A 23670-nucleotide genomic window follows, 5' to 3' on the forward strand; every position below is an offset into this window, starting at 1 on the left:
TTAAGATCTTATTCTCTCACTTGATTTTGCAACTATGACCAAGTAAGAGGCACTTCAGAAGTGAACTTTATGATGGAATCTACTGGACGATGGAGGAAATATGCAATTTTATTGTTTAATTTGCTGGTAAGTGGGCCTGTTAGTTAGATGTTGCAGCAGCAAGAGCAGTTTTTCCAACTTATATTTAAAGGGATCAATTTTAATCATTTACAAAATGTGTATGTGGTTGCAGGGCAGTACAAACTATCATTTAAATGCTTAAAACGTCTATTTATGCACATTTCACTTGAACAAAATCTTAAGAGTAATTTCTTTCTTTTATCTTTGGTTCCTCAGGTGTTTCATCCCGTGTCCTCTCATGAACCTTCGTCTGAAAACTTAGTGAATGTGAGCAGCGAGAGGCAGTTTGCAGATATCGTCTTAGGGCAGCATACGCTCCCCTCCTGGTATTATACATCTATTGATGCTGTGCCCAAGCATGGCTCGGTCAGCTTACAGTCTCATAACAGATGGCGAACACAGATGGCTTTCTCCAAAACTGTTTATTCATTTGAAGTGAAAGAAGACACAGTACCAGGTTAGTCATCTGTGCAGCAAAGCCTTTCCCCTCGAGTTAATTAGGCACAAATGCATAATATTTGCTAAAAACAGTTAATTTAATTAACACAGTTTTAAATATCATCTCATTTGTGATTTTCCATCCAAACTATCCTCATTTAGAATAGCTAAGGACGATAATGTTGCCGAAAAAGTTTTTCTTTTCGTTCCACCATGTCAGCCAGTGAATATACATTTTCATTTTGTGTTGACAGGAACAGTTGTGGGAAAGGTGGAAGCAGTGTTTGAGACTCTCACGCCTATCACATACTCAGTGCAGGAGGATGACGGAGAGAACCTGTTCCTCCTCAGCCCCCTCTCAGGGGACTTCCTATTATCCCGCAGCCTGGATTTTGAGGCACAAAGCCTCTACGTACTCACTGTGGTGGTGCAGCAGGGGGATTCACAGGTGTCCAGTGTCAGGGTGTACTTCAATGTGTTGGATGTGAATGACAACCCCCCTGTTTTCAGCCGGGATACCTTTTCTGCGTCATTGCTGGAAGATGCACGAGCTGGCACTTGCTTCCTGTCCTTGAATGTGTCAGATGAAGATGATGGTAAGTGCAGAAGTAACGCTGGAATAAAGCATTCATCCTAATTTCAGCAGATTTCACATTTTTATGGCTCCTGTGGCATTTAAGGGCGTTAAATCTGAACACTTCTTTGCGCCCATAATTACACTTTATTTTAAACAGGAAGTCACATTTAGATCAAGATTTAAATATTATTTTTGCATGTATAGTTTGAAGTCTACACTGTACATATTTTACAAACACAAGCTTTATGATCTCTCTCCTCTTTTTCACATCTCCCTCCAGCTGGGGATTTACACGTCTATGCAATTAATAGGGGTCAAATCCTTATTGCATTGCACAGTTCAGACAAAGCTAATGAAAAGCTACAATCCATCTACGATAGCAAAGTTTCTTTTTTTCAAAAGTTTTATACAATCATACTCATCCACATTTTTCATCTTATCACAACAATAAAATTGAGAGCTGCAGAAGACGACGCCCCGTTAATTTGATTGACCTGTAATTGTCGAGCTCAGTCTGCATGTCCAGTGCGAAGGAAAGCATGGGCGACTGTGAAAATTACATTTTCCAAGTTATGAGTGTGAGAAGGCATAATTAACATTCACACATTTCTTGGCTACACATGCCACAGTTGGCAAATCGAGACATGAATCTTGTTTATCTTTATTTTCATGTGTTTATTTGATTGTGTTTTGCCTGAAAATCTCGTGTGGTTGAAGAATTTGCCAGTGAATTCCTATTTGTGGCCTCTTTTGTTCATTGCTAATAAATACTTGATTAAATCATATAATTAGCATATGCACATAGCAACAAACAGATCTTAATATCACTGCGTCATGAGCAAAGTGTAAGGTTTTCCTCACTGGTTTATATGTAGGACATAAAGCCATTATGAGCCGTCACTTGTGATAACGTCATGTATTGTTTTCCTCTTTGCCAGGTGACAACGGACACTTGAAACTGAAGGTGGTCAGAGGAGATGAAGACAAAGTCTTCTTCATAAACCCAGCTGGTATTTTGTGCCTGAAAACAGAGTTAGACAGAGAGAGACAACCCCTCTACAACCTGACTGTGACAGCCAATGACTGCGTCCAGCCTGTGTCTTTACGGTTCACCAGCTCGGCGCATGTTATCGTGATGGTTGATGATGTCAACGACAACGCGCCATTGTTTGTGTCAGCCAAAATAGTCAGTGTACCAGAGGACGCTGCTCTTCATTCTGTTGTAATGACTGTACGCGCTGAGGATGAAGACATTGGATCCAATGGGGAAATGTTATATTATTTGAACAACACGTCTGGTGGCGTGTTTAGCATCAATAACACAAGTGGAAACATATACCTGGAGGAGGAATTAGACAGAGAACAGGAAGATACCCTGACTGTAACTGTAACTGCCACTGATAAAGGCTCACCAAGGATGGCAACCACTATGAATCTCACAGTGCACGTTGAGGATGCAAACGACCATGACCCCGAGTTCTCACAGAGGGCCTACAGCCTGACTGTCAGAGAGGACATCCCCAGAGGAACGAGCCTGTTTCAGGTTCAGACTCTTGATCGAGACATCGGGACGAATGGACAAGTGCGGTACATATTGACCCCGGCGAGTCCGTTCGTGGTGGACACTGTTCGAGGTGTCGTCACAGTCATGGATAAACTGGACAGGGAGAAGGATTCAAACTACACCTTAATCATAACAGCTGTGGATCAGGGGGATACACCCAGATCTGCTACTGCTGCTATCAGTGTCGCAGTGTTGGATGTTAATGACTTTGTTCCCATCTTTACTCCAGAAACACTCACCATACATGTAATGGAGAATGAGGAGGATCCATCTCAGTTAACACATCAGGTACTGCTTCGAAGAGTTCACTGAATGTTGAGTAACACTTCACATTACAGCTTGGTAATAACATGGTAATCGTTGGGTAATAGTCAAGGTAGTAATTAAGTAATACCATGTAATTACCAAACTTATGACCAGGTATTAGCTTGATAGAGTAATGTTGGAATGAAATTTATGCAGAAGGGTAACAAGGGGCCTAAAACAAAGGGTAATAATGAGGAAACATCTCGATGGCACAGAGGCAAAACTGTTTAGTAATAGTCTAGTAATGTTTTGGTAACAATACAAAAACCTGCTAACAATATAATGTTCAGTGCTCAATGATCAGTCCAACATTTGGATTAAAAAAGTGGTAATATGGTGATAATAATGAGGTAATACTGGTTACAACAAACCTCCACTGATAACAATTTTATTGTTAGCAGGTTACCAAAATGTTACTATACTATTACTAAATGCTATTAATAAACTACTTATAAATGCTATCTTTAAATGGGTTGCTCCATTACCTTTGTTTTGTTTTTGCTTTTATTTTACAAAATGTCAGCATTATATTACCCAGATTGTACAATTATTATTAATGACTTAATTACCTCTTTATTATCCAACTATTACCATACCATTACAGAGCTGTAATGTAAAGTGCTTCCAAATGTTGATTGCAGAATGTTTTGATGTTAATCACTAGTTCACATTTATTTTCTTTCTTTTTATTTTTTACCAGGTGTCAGCTTTGGATGAAGATTTAGGCGTCAACAGCCAGCTTACATATTTTATACAGACAGGAAACAGTGATGGTTTGTTCTCCATCGCTCCCAGTGGCATGTTTCATATTTTACACAGCCTGGACAGAGAGAGGGAATCGGTGTACTCACTGACCATCATTGCTGTTGATTCTGGTAAAATTGAACAAACCTTACAATATGCTGCTCTTTAATGTCACTTCAAACTGTTTGATAAGTCATTATTTCTTTTTGTCATTTGAAGGATTGCCATCTCTAACAGGAACTCTAACCATGCATGTCACGGTGGATGATATTAATGATAACCGTCCAGAGTTTACAGAGGAGGCCTACAACACCATAGTATCTGAGGACAGTCCTACAGGCACTGTGTTCGCCATGATGACGGCATCTGATGCTGATGAGGGTGTCAGTGGGGAAGTAAGGTAAAATGTCACAGCAAAAAGTCACTCAAGAGTTTAATAGAACTTCATTTTTTGCTTTTTGATTAAACTACATGCACAACAGACATTACTGTTACCCATATACACAAAACTATACTTTTCCACCAAGAAAAGAACAACGGTATCATCTCTGGTACCTCCACCAAGGCCCAATAGTCCCCTTTAATTCAATAATGTCTCATTCAATATCAAATGAAACATATTATGGCCCATTCTAGATCTGTTTTTTTTATTTCGATCTGCATGACATTGTAGATACCAGCCACCTAAATGTGCCTGATTTTTTCCATCGGCATTTTTGTCTGAGAAATTAACAAAAATTTAAATGAAAAAAAAACCAAAATTAACTTAAATTAATATCAGCAATAATCATAGACATTGTTGATGATACAAATGTAAGTAGATAAAAATAAAAAGATTGGAGAAAGAGAGAAAAATAGAAGAAAGAAAAATATCCCAACAGCTTGGATTAAAATGTGAGAAATAAATGGTTTCCAAACCTACAGAAATATCTCAATTTGAGAGCAGTGTTGGGAGCTGCTATGTATAATTTATACTTAAGAAATTGCTGCTAAAGTTACTAATTTTTAGTCTTCTTTGTTGTCATGTTTCTTGAGTAGCTGAACATCAGATAAATATTTCCTACCCAATAGTCTTCCTTGAGTATTTCCTGAATATGCTGCATGAGAGCTGCTGGAAAAACTCTTGGATGCATCATCATCATAATAAACTGAAAGGCACTTTCATCTTTCAACTGTCCTTTAGGTATTCCATGGAGAACCTCGATGTGCCTATTGCCATTGACGAAACATCCGGAGAGCTGTTTACCACCGATGTCCTGGACAGGGAGACAGTAGCCATCTACAGGTTGGTGGTGATTGGCACAGATAAACATCCTACTCAGCCTCTGTCAAGCTCAGTGCTTGTTACGGTGCTCATCGGAGATATCAACGACCACTGGCCCCAGTTTATGAACAGCCCATATGTGGCATATGTGCCCACTGAGTTGGCTGCAGGTGAGTTTTAACTTCCGCTTATATATTTCATCCTGGATAATGCAGACTTGAAAGGATTGGGAGTTTCATTTTGTCTGTGTTTTGTGTTTTGTTTTTTTTTCTCACAGGCTCAGTTGTTTGTGCAGTGAGAGCCACAGATGGAGATGCTGAGATGAATGCAGAACTACAATATTCATTATATGGACAAAATTCAGATCTGTTTTTCATCCATCCATACAGTGGCACCGTATTTACTTCAAGTGCTCTCTGGAGAACAGAGGATATTGTTGTCAATGTACATGTGGAAGATGCTGGAGAAAGTCCAAAATTTCACTTCACCACCATCAGCATCAGGTTTCAGAACATGTCTGAGTTTCCAGAGATGAATGTGGATGTTCTGAGGAGTTCCCTCTCCGAGGACGAGCCTGTGGGAACATTAGTGGCAGTTGTCTCTGCAGCGAGCATCAGAGCTGAACCCGTCTCTTTTTATCTGGCTTCTGGAAACTTTGAAGACGTGTTTCATGTGGAGCAATTAAGTGGAGGGTTGACAGTGGAGAACCCTCTGGATTATGAGACCAAAAAGGAGTTTACTTTGTTGATGGAAGCCAGAGACTCCGGCTCGCCTCCTTTCTCTTCATTTGCAGAAATTCACATAAACATCAGCGATGTAAATGATAACTTCCCTCAGTTCACCCAAGCTGAGTACAGATGTGAGATTTTTGAGAACTCCCCGCCATCCTGGGTTTGTGATGTTCTCGCGATTGATGCTGATTCAGGCAGCTACGGCACAGTGCAGTACAACATAACAGAAGGAAACGATTATAATTTTTTCACAGTTGACCCTGAAAGTGGCTTATTGAGCACCACTGCAAGTTTAGACAGAGAAAACATCCCCGAATTCAATTTAACAGTCGAAGCTACAGAGCTGAACGACCCTCTTCATAAAGACAGAGCTACTGTTATTGTCGTTGTTTTAGACAGAAATGACAACGCACCTCGTTTTTCACGGGTTTTTCTCACAGAGGTACCTGAGGATTCTCCTGTCGGGCACACAGTTATACAAGTCACCTCAAGTGACGATGATACAGGTGCAAACGCAATGATTAACTACTCCATAATCGACCAAAGTGATGATATGCCATTTAATATTGACTTCACCACTGGTTACATCACTGTTGAGAGACCTCTGGACAGGGAGATGCACGATCGTTACATCTTGAAAGTAAACGCAAATGATTCAGCTTGGAGCATCAGCACTGACGTCATTATAGACATCACAGATGTCAATGATAATAGACCAGTATTTTCTGATCGTTTATACACTGTTGTCCTGTCTGAAATGAAAGATAAAGAGGTGTTTGTTGTGCAAGTTCATGCTACAGATGCAGACTTGGGACACAACTGTGAGATTTTGTATGTTATCGAACCTCCAAATGAGGAGTTTTGGGTGAACACCTCCTCTGGTGAAATCTATACCAAGCAGCCACTGATGTTATTGAATTCTGCTTTTGAAATCTATCAATTAACAGTCATTGCGTTTGATTGTGGCATTGTTCCTATGTCCAGTAACACCACTGTCACAGTGAGACTAGAACCATACAACTACTACCCACCGATGTTTTTACCTTTTCAGCCTCTGATTGCTATCCCGTATCACATGGCTGTTGGTACTGAGGTAGTCCAGTTCACAGCCATAGATCAGGATGTCAATAACAGCAGCGCTGGTATTGAGTATGTTTCAAATGGAGGTAATGCGTCTGATTTCTTCTGGATCCAAGTGGACAATGGGAAACTGATGTTAAATCAAAGTCTTGTGGAGAGCGTACTTTTGTTTCTCACTCTATCAGTTATGGCAAAAGATCAGGGCTTCCCTTCTTTGTCATCACAGACTGAAATCACTTTTGAAATTACTGGAAGGAATCAATTCTCTCCAAGCTTCAGAGAGTCAGACATCACTTTCTCTGTCCCTGAGGACTTGTCAGTTGGATCAGTAATCAGGAAAATTCAAGCAGAAGATAGAGATTATGGTCCCAATGGTGCCATCATGTACAGCATTACCCCAGAAAATAAACATTTACCATTCTCTGTGGGAGAAGCTTCTGGGCTGCTAACTCTGATCGGAGAGCTTGACTTTGAAACAGAAGGCATTTATCAGCTCCAGATCAAAGCCACGGATGGTGGCTGGGTCTCTAAAACTGGCATGTTAAATGTTACAGTAGTAGTTATGGATGTGAATGACAATCCTCCAGTCTTTTCATCCTCTGAGTATATCACCTCAGTGCCTGAAAACTCAGAAATGGGAACGAGTGTCCTTGATTTGAAGGCTGCTGATGCTGATTCAGGCACAAATGCACACATTTCCTACTCTCTTGTCGCTGGCCATGTGAATAAATTTGCTATTGATTCAAGCAACGGCACAATCACCACCTTGGACATCTTTGATTATGAGCAAGAGCAGACCTTTGATATAACAATCAAAGCTTCAAACAAAGGTTTATTCAGTTTGGCACATGTTGTCATCCAAATCTCAGATGTCAATGAGTTCAGACCAGCCTTCAGGGAAAAACAATTTAACTTTTCAGTGTTTAAAAATGTGCCTGTTGGAACGGGGATTGGAAAAGTAACAGCGACAGATGATGATCAAGGCTCTGAAGGTCAGGTGTTGTACCTGATGTTCGGTCAAAACAAATATATGGGTTTTGAAATCAACAAACTATCTGGGGAGATATACACAACAGGCAGTTTGAGGAAACAAGGCAACAGTCAGGTGGCTTTAAAAGTTCTGGCGAGGAACGTAGGTGTTGTTACTGGAATGGATGTGGATGAGACTTTGGTCCACGTCAGTGTGATCGACACAAACGATGCACCGTCATTCACCTCTACACTTTATTTGGCCAATGTAACAGAGAACAGCCAGGTTGGGACGTCTGTGATTACTGTGAGTGCTCTGGATCAGGACTCCATCTTGGACTGGAATCGTTTCTTCTTCAGTATTGAAAACGGAAATGCAAACATCTCTTTTGCTGTTGATCCATCCAGTGGTGTTATCTCAGTAAACGCTCCACTAGACAGAGAACTATTGGCAGTTTACAATCTGACTGTTACAGCCACTGATAATGGCTCTCCACCAGCCACTGGGACTACTAATGTCATTGTGACCATTGATGACATTAACGACAACGCTCCCACACTCACTTTCACTGAGGCTCAAGTGCAGGAAAATCAGCCTCAAGGCACCATAGTCGCCAGACTAACTGCATCCGATTCTGATTTGCCGCCAAACCAGGGACCTTTCACTTACTGGTTGGTAAATCCCTCAGCAGATTTTTCCCTGACTCCTGATGGAGTGTTATTCACCACACGGACTATTGATCGAGAGCAAATCTCTGCATATCGAGTCCCGGTTGCTGTTCGCGATGCAGGGATTCCTCTGCTGTCTTCAACAACAATGATCCACATTAAGATTGTGGATGAAAACGACAACCCATCATTGCCGAGAAATATCTTCATCGAGGTGAAATATTTCGGCAGTTCTTTCCAAGGAGGCATGATTGGTAGCGTCCATCCTGAGGATCCGGATGAGTCGGATACATTCACCTGCGCCATCAAAAATGGAGCGCTTAATATGTTTACAATAGCTAATGGATCATGTGAGCTGTGGTCGTCTCCTTTTCAAGGTGAGGCGACGTTTAACGTCACTATCGAAGCTACAGACCATCTTCACTTCCCAGTCAACAACAGCATCTATGTAAACTACAAAGGTTTCACAAACGCTTCTATTGACAGCTGCATATTCTTTGACGTGTCAACATCCTCAATGGAAGAGTTTTTGTCTAGTAAATACGTGAGATTTGTGAAGGCTCTGGACAGTCTCTTTAACCTTCAGGCGTCTAAGACTCATGTGTTTGGAATAAAGCATATAGGCAGTGAAATCCTTCTTTTGGCTGCAGTTAAAACTTACAATGGCCAATATCTCAGCAGAGAGGTAGCCAGTGGTATCTCTGCAGGCCACAAGAAATTACTGGAGGCTCAGAGCAACGTGACCATTTCTCACATCACCAGCGACCCGTGTCTCACCAGCCCCTGTCAAAATGGGGCAACGTGCAACAAAAACATTTACATCAGCCAGGATGTCGCTGTTCTGGAGAGCATGGCGGTCATTTTTGTGTCACCGCAGAAAGAGGTCTTTAATTGTACCTGCCCAGCCGGCTTCACCGGGTCATTGTGCGAAGATGACATTGATGAATGTGAAGTGAATCCCTGTGAGAATAACGGCACATGCGTGAATGCTTTAGGAAGTTTCTACTGTCACTGTCAGAGTGGCTTCTCTGGATCTGTCTGCTCTACTGATGTAGATGAATGCCTGAAGCTGAAGTGTCAAAATGGAGGAAACTGTGTTCCCACACAAGGCAGACATCACTGTCAGTGTGTGCCTGGATTTGAAGGTAGACTTTGGATTTTTTTTTTTCACATTATTCTGCTTAACTAGATTCCAGAGTCTTTGTAAAGTTTGGCTTTTATTTGCTTTTTCCAGGAGAAATGTGTGAACAGTTCACAGACCACTGTAGATCGACCCCCTGTGTTCAAGGCAGCTGCATCAATTCACAGGCAGGCTTCTCTTGTAACTGTCCCTTTGGTAAGAGCTCTCATCTACCTTAAGTAGCAAATAAGCTAAATTTGTGCTATTACTTTAAACTTCATGACATATAAGCTACAACAGAAAACAGTTTATTTATTCAAATGTGTTATTTCAGGAGTCGGTGGAGTCCACTGTGAGGAGCACAGTTATGGCTTTGAGGAGCTGTCCTTCATGGAGTTTCCCCCATTGGATCGCAGGACTAATTTAATCTCTCTAAAGTTTGCAACAGTGCAGAGGAACTCCCTGCTCCTGTACAATCCTGGAGGATCATCCAGCAGGGAGTTCTTCGCGCTGGAGATACTGGACGGGGCCATGCGCCTCTCTTACGACCTGGGCTCCGGACCTGTGAGGCTGCAGACAAACAAGCAAGTGGCAGATGGATATTTTCACAGTGTCACAGCCAGGAGGATTGGAAATGTGAGTTTTAAATATGTCAGCACATAAACAAGGTTAAATAAGAAGGGATTTCTATGTTGGAAATTAGAGAAGTGAACCTGAAAAGACTGATTTATTATTTGCATTTAACAGATGGGTTCTCTACACGTGGACAACTGCACAGATGTTGAGAACAATGGACTTTGTTTTTCACAGAGTGATGGCAGAAGCTTAGAGAGGTAGCTGTGAACTAATGATTACTACTTTCCCATAATTCAACATTTCTGTTTTTCAACCTTTTGTTTAACCTTCATTGATTGTCTGTCTCTGTCTTTATCCACAACCAGGACATTGGATGTTGGCAGTAATATGACGTTTGGAGGGCTGAGGACTTTTGAATCCATTTTATTGCATCCCGCTCAGATTAAAACCCATGACTTCGTTGGATGCATTCACAACATTCATGTGAATGGCATCCTGCTGAGACCTTCGATGGCCCTAGCAACATATAACATCCTTGATACGTATGTATTTTAAATCATTTTGCAATATACACAAGATGACAAAGAAAATGATGGCAGCACTTAATAATAAAGGAGACAACTTTTCAATTCCCCCCTCGAAGTCTTTTCCTATGGTATTACTGTTGGTGTCACTGTCACAAAGACAGTGTTGGCAACATGGCTACCACTAGCAGCCTGGCTACTGTCCAAAGCAAAAGACAAACGTGGGAATCCCAAATAAACCTAGAAACCCTGATCTCAGTGCCATGAAAAGGCAGAGTAAAACACCCGGTCGTAGGTAAGTAGGCAGGTTTTGTTACTATAGATCTATTGGAAATAATGCTCATTTTAAACCATCACTGGTTAGGGGGAACACATTTCAGTGAAAGAACAGACTTTAACACAACGTGAATGCTCATCCGTTCATTCTTGTTTTATCGCGGTTTCTATCACTCTCCCTCTTCACCTTGTAGCAGTCCCATTGTTTGAGACTTGCTGTCTTTCTTTGTGTTGGGCTGATTTTCCTAAATCCCTCTGGACTAATTGCAGGGGATTCAGATCACCTGTGTGCAGGGTGGAGAGACTGATTCAGGAGTGGAAACAGCTTGGGGCATTTCCCTCCAAGCCAATGATGGTGTGACAACGCCCTTTTGTGAAGGCTTAAAAGAGGTGGGGAATGGCACCCATGGGGCTCTCACACTCATTCAGAATTGGTCCCTGACCATTCTGAATTGGTCCCTGACTCACTGAGAACCTCATTCCCCTTAGTTTGTCAGCCAGAAACTCTGGTCTGTTAAGGCCTTATTGTGTTTCCTTGGCTGCCCCACGTTATTCTAGTGAGGAAACCACTTTCACCTTCAGTTTGATATTTTATTCCCTTGGGGCTTGTAGGAGCACATTTGTTTATTATACCATTTGTTTATTGGTTTATTGTCCAAGTAGCGGACATTGGGCATTCCCCCTAGATTTACATGTTTTTGTTTATATTTTTATATAGGTTGGGCTGGCCTGTAAGCATTTTACTGCCAGAACCGCCACAACCTTCTTTGCCTCCTCCATTGGCAGGGCCATTTTTCCCCAGTTAGTCCAGTTGTTCCACCGTTATCTGGAGGTGGCAGACAGGGAAAGCCATGCCTCTTCCTCTTTTGGTTGCACAATGGCAGATACACATAATTTAACCTTCATTTTCCGGAACAAGTCCAGTCCAGTAGCAGGACGAATAACAAAGTGAAAGGAAGATTTAAAAAACAAGGGAACCAATCAATATATTATGCGATAATGTTATTTTTCTACAGCCATTGCACTGTAAAATCAGTATTTATTGCTAGTATAACTTTTGCCAATCATGTCAATCATGCATTAGTTAATCACTACTTAAGTATGTGATTTGTACCCTTATCATTAAGTGTGACCAAAATGTCTCTCTTACTTTTGTATATACGTATCTAGATATCACCAATTTGCCTTTGTGACTCATTTTTATTCTATCAAGGTGTCCTCGGGCAACACCATCACCATGTCACAGCAGCCCATGTAAGAACGGCGGCATGTGCCATGACCTTTGGTCTGACTATCTTTGTGAGTGCAAAAGCCCTTTTACTGGAAGCAACTGTGCCAAAGGTAAAAAATACTTTCTTTTGTATTGTGTATTTGTGATGGGTTGAGTTTTGATTAGTTTGCATTTTAACTTTAATACTCTGTTTTCCATGTTCTTTCTCTTTAAGTAGAAATGTCAGAGGACCTTGTGTTGCGATTAAATGGGAATGACTACATTGAGTACGTCATCAAGGAGCGATTCAAGAGAGACTACCAGCTAAAAGACCTGCTGGGAGATGAAAAAGAGGAAAACCAAACAGCAATTAGCATCAAGTTCATGACCCAAAATAATGGTGTGTTGATGTTTGTTGTTGGACAGACAGGATATGCTATGCTTAAGGTTTGTATGAAATTCTTTTAATCCAAATATTTATTCACCTTGCATTTATGTCTGGAATGTAAAATTGTTTATTTTCTGTGTAATTTAGATAAAAGACAGAAAGCCTGTGTACATTTCCGAAGACACATTATCAGGACGCGTGTCAGAGTTCACTGTGCACTCTCCTGTGGCTGACGGGGTCTGGCATGTCCTCTCCTTGTTCAGCAATGGACAGAAAACGTTTCTTCTTCTGGATGGTAAACCAGCCTTGAACATCACTGACCGGAGTCTGGATCTCACGCCTGTTAGTGTGGAGAAGATTATTATTGGTGCAGCTCTGAAGGGTGATTTAAAGCTCCAGCAGTCAGGTAAACATACAGGAATCTTTGCTGATGACTTAAATATGTTTTGGAGTAAGAATTCTTTCTTAAAGTAATTAATAAATAAATAATACGTAATTACTCTTTATGACAGGATTCACTGGATGTGTGCAGTATTTCAACATGACCGGTTACACTCTGCCTGTCAGTGGACACAGTGTGATGATGGACGTCTGGCCGAGCTCGACTCTCATCCAGTCGAGCTGCAGCTCTCCGGGCGTCTGCCTCCCCTCGCCCTGCTCTGAGGAGGACACACCGAGGAGAAGTCAAAAGCGGTGGAGTTGTGGACGTGCTGTGCAGAACAGCTCCTCCTGCATCTGTTTGCATAATGTCTCTGACCACTCCTGTGACATCTGCGTCTCTGCAAATGAGAGCCGCGATCAATGCTCTGAGGCGCAGAGCAGCGTGCCGCTGTGGCTCATAGCTGTGATCCTTCCTCTAATCTCCATCCTGGTGATCATAGGAATGTTTGTTGCTCTTTACAGAGTGAGGCGATGGAACGCAAAGCGTCAGAGCGAGAGCCCGCCAGAGAAAACAGAACAAGGCGCAGACAACGTGGGGTTTTGCTTTGATGACAACAGAACGCTCACAGGTGCTGCAGAACAACAGAAACAACATGACCGAGTGAGTGCTGATGAGCAGAGAGAAAGTGTGGAGTTTTACTGTGATGCCAGTCTGTCAAGCATTCAGCCAGTGCCCAATGGTGAGCTGGAGTATTATGAAATCGGCAGCATCTCTAGTGCACTTCACTCAGACACTGCCTCACTGCAGCTCAGCTGGCACAAGCATGCTTACAGCACAAAGCGTGTGAAAGCTGAACCTAGACGGTGGGGAGATTTGAGGATGCTGTTAGCAGGATTTAAGAAAGAACGTTCCAGTGAAGAGAGGGCATCAAAGCCTCAAAATGTGGCCTCTCTAAACAAGCAGTTGTTGAATAAGATTGATGCAGAGCCGTCTCACCATACAGAGCCTTGTCACATGAAGATGTTCCTACAACCAGAGTACCTGGAACCTGTACAATCCCTGACTTTTGAAGAAATTAGTAAACTGAACACTCCTCTGAAACAAACAATGTCGCATCGAGTATCCCCTCATCGGTGCACCGCGATGATCAATGATGTTTCATCTGACAGTGAAACAGACAGCACAATAACCGGCACAGTGTCCGAGTGCGGACAGTTTTCAATCATCCGTGCCAGGAAATACATACATGAGCAGTCACCCTTCAGACAACAAGGCATCTTGCCTGTCAGCTCATTCTTCAAACACACCTCTCAGTCTGCTGCTGGTCAGCAGGACGCTGAGGGTCCTCCCTCCAGTATGTTTGAACAATGGGAGAATATTTCAAGCATGCACCTTCCTTTTTGCTGCTATGCTCCAGTATTTGAGGATATTGCACGTCTTCCCATTGAACCCAGTCATAGCTATGATATGCAAAGTGACATAGAGGAAATTATTTGATGTTTTTCTTCTCTGTGTAGTCAGTTGGAAAAATACTAAATATATATGCAGTCTGTTACTTGCAGTCTAATCGCCAGAATAAATGTTGGCAATGGACGTTTCCGTAAACCACCACCATATGTTGCAAATGTACTTTTTTTTGGTTGCAACTTTGTGTTTGTTTAGGTTTGATTTTCTGTGCAATGTTGTGACAGTGATGTGCCTGTGGCCTGGTTAGATTTACTGAAATACCAAAAATATGTAATTATCATTAGTTTTTAGATTCATTAGTGGCTACAATGGTGGTGAAATACTGACTCAATAACATTCAAAAGCTTTTATCAAAACCTCCCTTATTGCCACCCACCTCCAGATTTGTTCATCTTCTGATTTAAAATTAAAGATGTGATTGTACTCTTCTGTGCTCACTTTATTTGAACATGTCCTGATACTTTGGCTCTATCTAGTGGAGAAACTCAAGCCTACATCCAGAGGCACTCTGTATAGATTGTGTTTATTTACAGAAGCACACGTACATCAGTGGAGTGCAGTGTTGTGGTGAAGCGTCAAAAGCACTCAGATACTCTGCACAGTGTCCATGATATTAGCCTGCAGAATGATTTCTCTGATATAATCAATAATCATGTAAAAAAATTATCAGATGCATTTTTGTAAAAACTGAGATTTTTAATCAATTGTTATGCGTCAACATGATGTTCTCAGTACGGGGGGTTTTATATTGCGTTTAAGTGTGCGGACAATCACAGATTTAGATTCAGAGTCAAGATGGATTTATATCAGAAGAAAGTTGATTTTATATTCATCTGAATCAATTTATGAACAGGAGGATTCTACTTTTAGCACTTGTCATTCTGTCTCAGTTTGACTTGCTAAAGATCTTCATCAGATACATAAATGATTATAGGAAAAAAACATGGGATTAAAAGAACATTTAAAATAAAAATAACTACAGTACATTTATATCCATTGATGAATTTAAGGGCATCATAGAGAAGGAGTTGGTGAAGGAGGCATGTGGTTGTTGAATAGCTGTTCTTCTGTTTTATTGTGAATTTTTGTATTGTTTTTTTAATTTAATGTTGCAATATGCTATGTTGAGATTTTGTACAACTGCTACCTTGGCCAAGAAAATGATGGAATAAACATGAACAAAACTCATTGTAGAAATAAAACAAATGGTAATAACATAATTTCTGTCAACCATCTTACATGTTATGGCACTTTTATGACAACCAACACATACTACACTATTTTCCATTTGAAACTAGAAATCACATGATATATTCTTTATGATTAACTGCAATTGCAATGTTTACTTTTCTTGTTTTAAACCTCCGTATCAAAGCCTCTTTAATGTCCTTAGTCTTGAAACAGTAGATGATTGGATTGACTACAGCAGGTATGAGGCTGTACATCATGGTGATAACAACACGAGCATCTGTGCCAAATCTGTATCCCAAATTGTTGGCGATATAGACGAAACATCTGGGCACATAATAAAGGCAGGTGATAAAGATCTGAGGAGCGCAGGTGGACAGGACTTTGTATCGCCCCTCCGTATGAGACATTTTCAGAACAGCTACAATTATAGAAAAGTAAGAAAAGATGATGAATGTCAAAGGACCCAACAGACCTAACAGGGCCATTCCGAGTGCAACATTCTTAACATATGCAACATTTTCACCACATCCCAGCTTAGTTATTGATATATGATCACAGTAGCACTGTGTGATGATATTTTTGTCACAGTAGGGCAAAGTCAAGGCATGAAGCACAACGCCCAACATCCGTATGAAGGTTACAACCCAGCACGTGCTACAAGCAATAGAAACTGTTTTGTTTGTAAATGTAACAGGATATCGAAAAGGCAGCCATATAGCAACAAAGCGATCCAAAGCCATAATCAACAAAATTAAAGAATGAATCGCTCCCAAAGCATGAACAAAATACATTTGTGCAAAGCAGGTGCCGAATGAAGTTATCATGTCATTCCACCAATATCTGGCAATGACTTTTGGGAGAGTCACAGTGCTGAACACAATGTCTGTCATCGCAAGGTGGAAAAAGATCAGATATGTTGGTTTGTGAAGAGTCCTCTCAAACATAATTACAGCTGAAATGAAGGCATTTCCAATCACAATAGCGAGGAAGAGGAGAAGAAGAAGAACAGACACTGGTCCATAGTACTCAGACGGAAGTCCAGGGAATCCAGTGATGATGAAGTCTTTGATGGTTGTAACATTGGTATATTTCATAGTGAAACAAGTCAATGAAAATCAAATAAAACAATGAAGCCTCGAAATTAAATAAGAGAAGAGAGATGGAGTTAATAGCACTCTAGTGTCATTGCTGATGCTATGATTACTTTGCTCTGCATGATACCCTTACTGTAACTCTGAACACGACAGTCTGGCTCCACTAACGTGTCACTTTATATTGTAAAGACCATCTGCAGGGTCTGATCTGATGATGTAAGAGGAGATTAACACTCAGAGGACCCTGCACCCATGTGACCTCAATGTCTCTATCCTGTGCTGTTGACTGATATTTTGGAAAAGTTGTAGTGACACTAAATTTAAAGTTAATGAAACTTCAGTTAATAGCTATTTCTCTGTTAAAAAACTAACATCTGTTGCAACTCCATAAAGAACATCCACATTATGTTCATAGATGAATTACACAGTATTTATTAAACATTTACAATGTAATATCAACATTAGTAGCAACTTAACAATAAATGACTGCTCATTTCATTGTTTGTTAAAAGTTAAATAACTATTAACTAAAGTTTTATTTACTATAAATGTATCATTTATTAATGATGGTTACTAAGTGTTAAATGCATCTTACAGAAGCAGAAATCAGTTCATATATACAGACTGTATAAACCTGACCTGGTAAAGGCCTCTGCACATGTTACTTGTAGTTTTTTGTTTAATTGTTTAATCTATAAAATAAAACATTTTTTAAAAAAGTCCAAGTGTATATTCAGCATGTTGTTGTTGTCCTGGAGTCTCTGCCAGTTGCCTTGCAACTCCAGGAAGACCCTGTTTCAAGCAAAGAAAATGTCTCGCACATAACCCCTATAAACAATAATAGCTTAGCCCTTTCCATTATTTGAAAGTTTTTTAAACACAAGATTCTTATCGAAAACATGTTCACAAAAATGCAAAATTGTAACAAATGTTATTTCTGCAATTTTTCAAACAAAGTGCTTTACAATAAAGCAACATAGTTACCTGGAAAGAACAAATGAGATTTTCTGATTTGCCTCCCTCTGCTAATAGATCCAGAGCTGAGAGACCCAAAGAGAAAAGGCTCAGTCACCCTTACCAATGCTGCATGTAGCTGGAAGAATCAGGACCCCTGTGTTGTGGCTCAGAGAGGATTGTATGAAAATATTATTATTGCACCTGTCAAAAACAAAGTTGCAAATAACTTTATATTTAAAACATAAATTAAAAGCACATTTTGTATCAACTGCAGTGATAAATATTTAAATTACAATTTAGTCAGTCAGCAGTAGAAAACTATTTATTACATGATTCATTATTGCACATGCCTCTGCTTTATTATTTTATCAACTGCACATTGCCGTGCTGTATTTTATCCAGTTTTTGTGCTCATATTTATCTTCCTCATGAAGAATTTCCTTTTCAAGTGTTCTTTGATGTCCTTGGTTTTGAAGCAGTATATTATGGGGTTGACAGCAGCAGGTAAAAGACTGTACAGCATCACAACAACTATGCGAACAGGAACACTGAAACTAAATCCTACATTATTTGCCATGTACACAAAGCACCTGGGCATATAATACAGACATGTGATGAGAATCTGCGGCGAACACGTAGACAGAGTCTTGATGCGTCCCTCTGAGCTGGACAGGCTCATAACAACACCAACGATGACAAAATAAGAGAAGATAATAAAAGCCAGTGGCACCAACAAACTGAACATGGCGAGACCGAATGCAACCAGCTGAACTCCTCGTACGTTCTCACATCCGAGCACTGTTATTGCTATATGGTCACAATAGCACTGTACAATTATGTTTGAATTGCAGAAAGGCAACGTGAGAGCATCAAAAACTATGCCCACCATCCATGATGATGGCATCAGCCAGGATATTCCACAAAGCACAGAGGCAGTGCCGTTTGTGAAAAGAACTGGGTAACGGAGTGGAGATATGATTGCAATAAAACGATCAAGGGCCATCACCATCAGGATGAAAGAATGAGTCGCTCCTAAGAAATGAACAAAATACATTTGTGCAAAGCATCCATAAAATGAAATAATGCTGTCATCAAACCAATATTTTGAAATGACTTTTGGCAGAGTAACAGTTCCAAACAGTAAGTCAGTTAATGCCAAGTGACAAAAGATCAGATATGTAGGTTTGTGAAGAGACTTTTCACATTTAACAATCGCTAAAATAAATATATTTCCTACACCTATAGCCAGGAAGAGTATAAAAAGCAGGGCTGACGCAGGTCCATAATACTTCGGTAAAAGTCCAGGAAATCCAAGGATGAAGAAATCATTTATCCTCGTTACATTAGTGTCAAACATAATCAGTTGAATTCCCAAAAAACACCTGTCAAATAAAAAAACACAGCAATTAGAGCATTTTACAAGTTTACAAAAAGGAAAAATAACATGGAGGCATTAACAAGAGACCAAACTACTTCAAATCTGATGGCTATGCAACAAAAAGCAAACAAAGCAAAAGCCACCACAGTGTGATTACAAGTTTCCTGAAGTGTAAATCTCACCTTGTGAAACTCAACACAACTCTGCCTCCACAAGCGGATCTCCACTCATGGGAGCACTGCCACCTAATATCTGTTGAACGCCTTGTTTGGATACTACACTTTATGTAAACAGGCAGATCCCCAGAGGCTCAGTTCCAGTGTGCAGTTCCAGTAAAACAGACTTAATTCAACCCCAGTTATGTTTTAAATCAACTTGATAAGGAAGTATGTTTCATAAAAAATAATTGAAAAGCTGTTGAGCTGTTGAAATCTCTGTCTTGAGAACTTTTAAATGTTTCGTGGTTTTGTTAAGGCCCTCAAAACATTTTGGTAAGTTAGACACCTACATTACCCACAATGCAACGCAACCACTGAGTGACATCACTGGAGGCAATTTATCTGATTACATGCAGCTTGCTCTGGAGCCACAAAAGGCTTTACACCTCTTTGTCCATGTATTCAGTGGTACTCCCCAAGACCTTTAAATATCCTTTAACGTGTATAGCTGTTGGAGTTGTCTTTTAATGCTGCCATGTGTACAGTTTGAAAAGCTCTGACTCAAAACCCTCAGAGGTAAAACATTTTTTAAAAATTGCAGAAAAAGCAATAGTGTAACTGTTAGCACATTTTAATTTAGCAGTGTCATGTATTTATGTTAATATGTCTAATAGGGAAATATCGTGCCAGTGCAGGAAGTTGAAAAAACACAAAGAAGTGGAATTTCATGCCAAAGTCATTCCCAAAGTTGCACTGTGCTGCCTGTGTGAAACACCATAGCTGTGCCACTGCACAGGTGCCAAAAAATGGACATTAACATAATAGAAATTGTAATGCACTACCACTGGCATTGTCATCTATGTCCTGGTTTCTGTTCGCTGAGTACAAGCAAATGTTAGAACTAATTCTAAAATGGTTATCTTTTCTCAAATAGGGTTGTGTTGATATAAGGGAAGTGATGACTGACAGTTTCAATCAATGGTTAATGTGCACTTAACCATAACCTCCTATATAGATAATATAAAGATGAGAAAACCTGAGCGCCTGAGAGAGATTTAAGACTTCAGCTTAGCGACCACTGAATTGCAGCGTTCAAGAAAATTTAAACTTAGACAGCTGAGAAATTGTTTACAAGGACTGACTTGAGAGTTTGCAGCTACTTTAATCAATACTTGTAAAACAGATCAGAAACACAGTACAGACGGAGGAAGTTCTGCTTAAAAATGTGAAACACCTGCTGCTTCTCTAGAGAGTTTGATGACGATTGTAGGGGTAGAAATGATGAATGAATTTGCTGATTTGAATGTTTTTTGTAATTACTGACTATGCTGTTGTGTTTTTTTCCTAAGTTAAGTGGTAACATCAGCCACATAAACTTAAGTATGTACATCAGTAAGCGATCGCTGTTCATAACGGTGGGATGTAAGGCGCTGTTTTTGCTTTGTGTCATCTTAACTTTGAGGCAGTTGAGTCAGTTATAATCACACTGGATGCATACAAGTTCATACAGATTAAATGAATAAAAAAGCGAGCCTTGACTTTGTTACAGTAGAACATTTTAATTAATGACAAAGAGACTGGTTATTTAGGAATTGTTATCGATTTCTTCTGCATTGCTACACCAACACACACACAAACACACACACCATAACATTTCTTTTTGTCTGTTTCTCCTCTTCTCACATTAACCTACACACAAATACCATATCAACATATTAAGACACGATGCTCATCTGATCAGTCTGTCCACGTTCGCCCACGTCGATGAGATCATCTTACATTTTGAGATTATAAAACATATATTTAAACGGAATAAAAAAACACTGGTTGAGACATATTTTTAAACATTAAAAGACAAGTATAATAATATAATTATATCTTAATTGACTATTAACACAAAGATACAGAAAGTGTCAAAACATTTTTGTCAGAGTTGACATTAAATCACTGGGTCGAACATGGCTCGCAATTCTATGGACTTCAATTACAAGTTTTGTTTATTTAAAAAAAAAAACTATGCTCTCATTTTAAATGCAATAGGTTCATTACAACTTTCTAAAGATGTTAAATCACATTCTTTTTCACACAGGTGTCGTTTCTCAGTGCACTAGATGGACATTGACTGATTCTTTTGCACTACTCAAATCTGAGGAAATGGCAACGGTTAAAAGTTGAGGTTCGATGCATTCAGCTGCATCTGTCAGCTTCACATCAGTATGAAAGCTTGATCTCTATGCCGATTTTAGTTCTCCTCAGCCTCTTCATCAACATCTGCTTAATGTCGTGAGTCTTGAAGCAATATATGATTGGATTAACAGCAGGAGGAAGAAGACTATACAGCAGTATCAACAAAATCCGAACATCTAAACTGAAAGAAAAACCAACAGTATTTGCTACATAAACAAAACACCTGGGTAGGTAAAAAAGACATGTAATGAATATTTGTGGCGTACAAGTTGATAAGGTTTTTTTGCGCCCTGCAACATTGGCCATTTTCATAATAACTACAATAATGGAGGTGTAGGAAAAAATAATAAACGCAAGTGGAAGCAAAAGACAAAACATGGCCAAGCACAGAGAAGTGACTGTGACTACTCTGACGTCCTCACCACATGCCTGACTCGTGATAGAAATGTGGTCACAGTAGCACTGGGCGATGACATTTGATTTACAGAAAGGCAGAGTGAGAGCGTGGAGAACAATAGCTACCATCACAGGCAGAGGTATGAACCAAGCAAACCCACAGAGCACAGATATGGTGTCGTTTGTGATTAGGACCGGATAACGTAGTGGAATACATATCGCAATAAATCGATCAAGAGCCATCACCAGCAAGATGAAAGAGGTCACTGATCCCAAATAATGAACAAAGAACATCTGTGTAAAGCACCCATAAAATGAAATAAAGCTGTGATCAAACCAGTATTTTGATATGATCTTCGGGAGAGTCACAGTGCCAAATGTTAAGTCGTTCAGTGCCAGGTGACAGAAGACCAGATACGTCGGTTTTTGCAGGGACTTCTCATAGGCAACAAATGCTAAAATGAAAATATTTCCTACTACAATAGACAGGTAGATGAATAAAAGGAGAGCTGACACAGGTCCATAATAATGAGGTAAAAGTCCTGGAAATCCAAGGATGGAGAAACTTCTCATCCTTGTAAAATTGGTGATCATAATTTGAGTTTACAATGAGAATCTGTCAGATGCAAAACATGAAATAAAGACCTGCAAGGCACAAACAATGATTAGACCTTAGAAGATGTTAATTGCAGAATGTAACATTAACATACCACATCACTGAACAGACACATACAGTATATCTAAAAGCAGTATATCTCATGACTGTTGTGCTCTGCTATATGCAGTTTGAATACAGGTCTTGTTTTCCCACTGCAATGAATGGATGCCAGGCAATATCAGCCTTTTATCAAGTTCATCATATCCTCAACGGATCATGATGCGATTCAAAGAGTCACGTGTTGTTTTTTATCTTTCCAATCATGAGTGCAACTTGAGGAACACATCAAAACAGCATGAAAACAACGCATGCATGAACTTCTAATATATGAATGTGTAGGTAAAGTAAAAAATATTGGTAAAGAAAAAAATTAGGAAAGTGATATCAATAGAGGACACACCAACACTCATTTGCATCATTTATTTTAGTTTTGATCTGCACATCATTAAAAAGACATAAGTCATCGTTACAAGTTAGCTTGTGTTTCAGCCAGAAAATGCATTTAAACAAATGCCATCAAAAGTATGTTCGTATTCGACTACTGTGCTTTGCACAAGCAAGTACATTCTGTAGCAAATGCAATCATGCCTGGATTACATTCTTTTTTATAAACATAATGAGGAAACTATTGTATTGAAAGTATGTGGCAGATGTTCTCTGTCAACATATTTCATTTTTCAACATAAAGCATTATTTTTTATAGTTATGATTATCTAACTCAAAGCTCTGATTAAGTCCTGGGAATCCAAGTATCGTGAAGTCTTTGACTGTTGTTATGTTCATATCAATCATTATAGTATATGTGTCAAAATAGTGGAAAAAATGTACAAGATTGTAAATGGTCATCGTCATCATTCAGACATTATTAAGACATCCAGTTTCTTTCCTGTTGCCTTTTGAAGGGTAATTTTTTAGTTAAAGAGCTTGGAAGCAAATGACAAACCTGAGAATCAAAGTGGCACTACATCCTCATCCAAACACAACTCTATACAGCATCTTACACCGATCAGGCATAACATTATGACCTGACCACCTGCCTAATATTGTGAAGGTTCCCCTTGTCCAGCCAAAACAGCTCTGACCTGTCAAGACATGGACTTGGGGTGGTGCATGTCGAGTGGCATTCACATGAATGCCAGCACCCAAGGTTTCCCAGCAGAACATCGCATTGTGATGAGATGATCAATGTTATTCACGTCACCTGTCAGTGGTTTTAATGTTGTGGCTGATCGGTGTATATACTATA

At 39.8% G+C, this 23670-nt stretch overlaps 4 protein-coding genes across 5 annotated transcripts; 1 reads left to right on the plus strand and 3 right to left on the minus strand.

Moving 5' to 3' along the window:
• Positions 1 to 497: 497 nt before the first annotated feature.
• Positions 498 to 14828, plus strand: LOC311255557 (protocadherin Fat 4). Of its 2 annotated transcripts, none has more exons than XM_084350130.1 (15): positions 498 to 577; positions 813 to 1154; positions 2074 to 2987; positions 3706 to 3880; positions 3969 to 4149; positions 4933 to 5183; positions 5291 to 9607; positions 9697 to 9798; positions 9917 to 10218; positions 10330 to 10415; positions 10524 to 10700; positions 12172 to 12299; positions 12404 to 12615; positions 12704 to 12962; positions 13069 to 14828. In XM_084350130.1, the coding sequence occupies exons 1-15, from the start codon at positions 523 to 525 to the stop codon at positions 14433 to 14435; spliced, it is 8868 nt and encodes a 2955-aa protein (XP_084206256.1). In that variant the 5' UTR covers positions 498 to 522; the 3' UTR covers positions 14436 to 14828. The 2 variants fall into 2 exon arrangements, with proteins under 2 accessions (XP_084206256.1, XP_084206257.1); XM_084350131.1 differs by having other exon boundaries at positions 12407 to 12615.
• An 878-nt stretch (positions 14829 to 15706) lies between these two features.
• On the minus strand, positions 15707 to 16690 carry LOC311255733 (olfactory receptor 52Z1P-like; the record flags this gene model as incomplete). The annotated part of the gene is made up of 1 exon (XM_084350381.1): positions 15707 to 16690. One exon carries the CDS (start codon positions 16688 to 16690, stop codon positions 15707 to 15709), a length of 984 nt encoding a protein of 327 aa, XP_084206507.1.
• Positions 16691 to 18041: 1351 nt separating this feature from the next.
• On the minus strand, positions 18042 to 19004 carry LOC311255734 (olfactory receptor 52E8-like; the record flags this gene model as incomplete). Its single annotated transcript, XM_084350382.1, has 1 exon — positions 18042 to 19004. The coding sequence occupies one exon, from the start codon at positions 19002 to 19004 to the stop codon at positions 18042 to 18044; it is 963 nt and encodes a 320-aa protein (XP_084206508.1).
• A 2390-nt stretch (positions 19005 to 21394) lies between these two features.
• Positions 21395 to 22360, minus strand: LOC311255735 (olfactory receptor 2AT4-like; the record flags this gene model as incomplete). The annotated part of the gene is made up of 1 exon (XM_084350383.1): positions 21395 to 22360. One exon carries the CDS (start codon positions 22358 to 22360, stop codon positions 21395 to 21397), a length of 966 nt encoding a protein of 321 aa, XP_084206509.1.
• Between the last annotated feature and the right edge of the window lie 1310 nt (positions 22361 to 23670).

This window comes from Pagrus pagrus (genome assembly GCF_965226575.1).
Source record: "Pagrus pagrus genome assembly, chromosome: 4".
NCBI lineage: Eukaryota > Metazoa > Chordata > Actinopteri > Spariformes > Sparidae > Pagrus > Pagrus pagrus.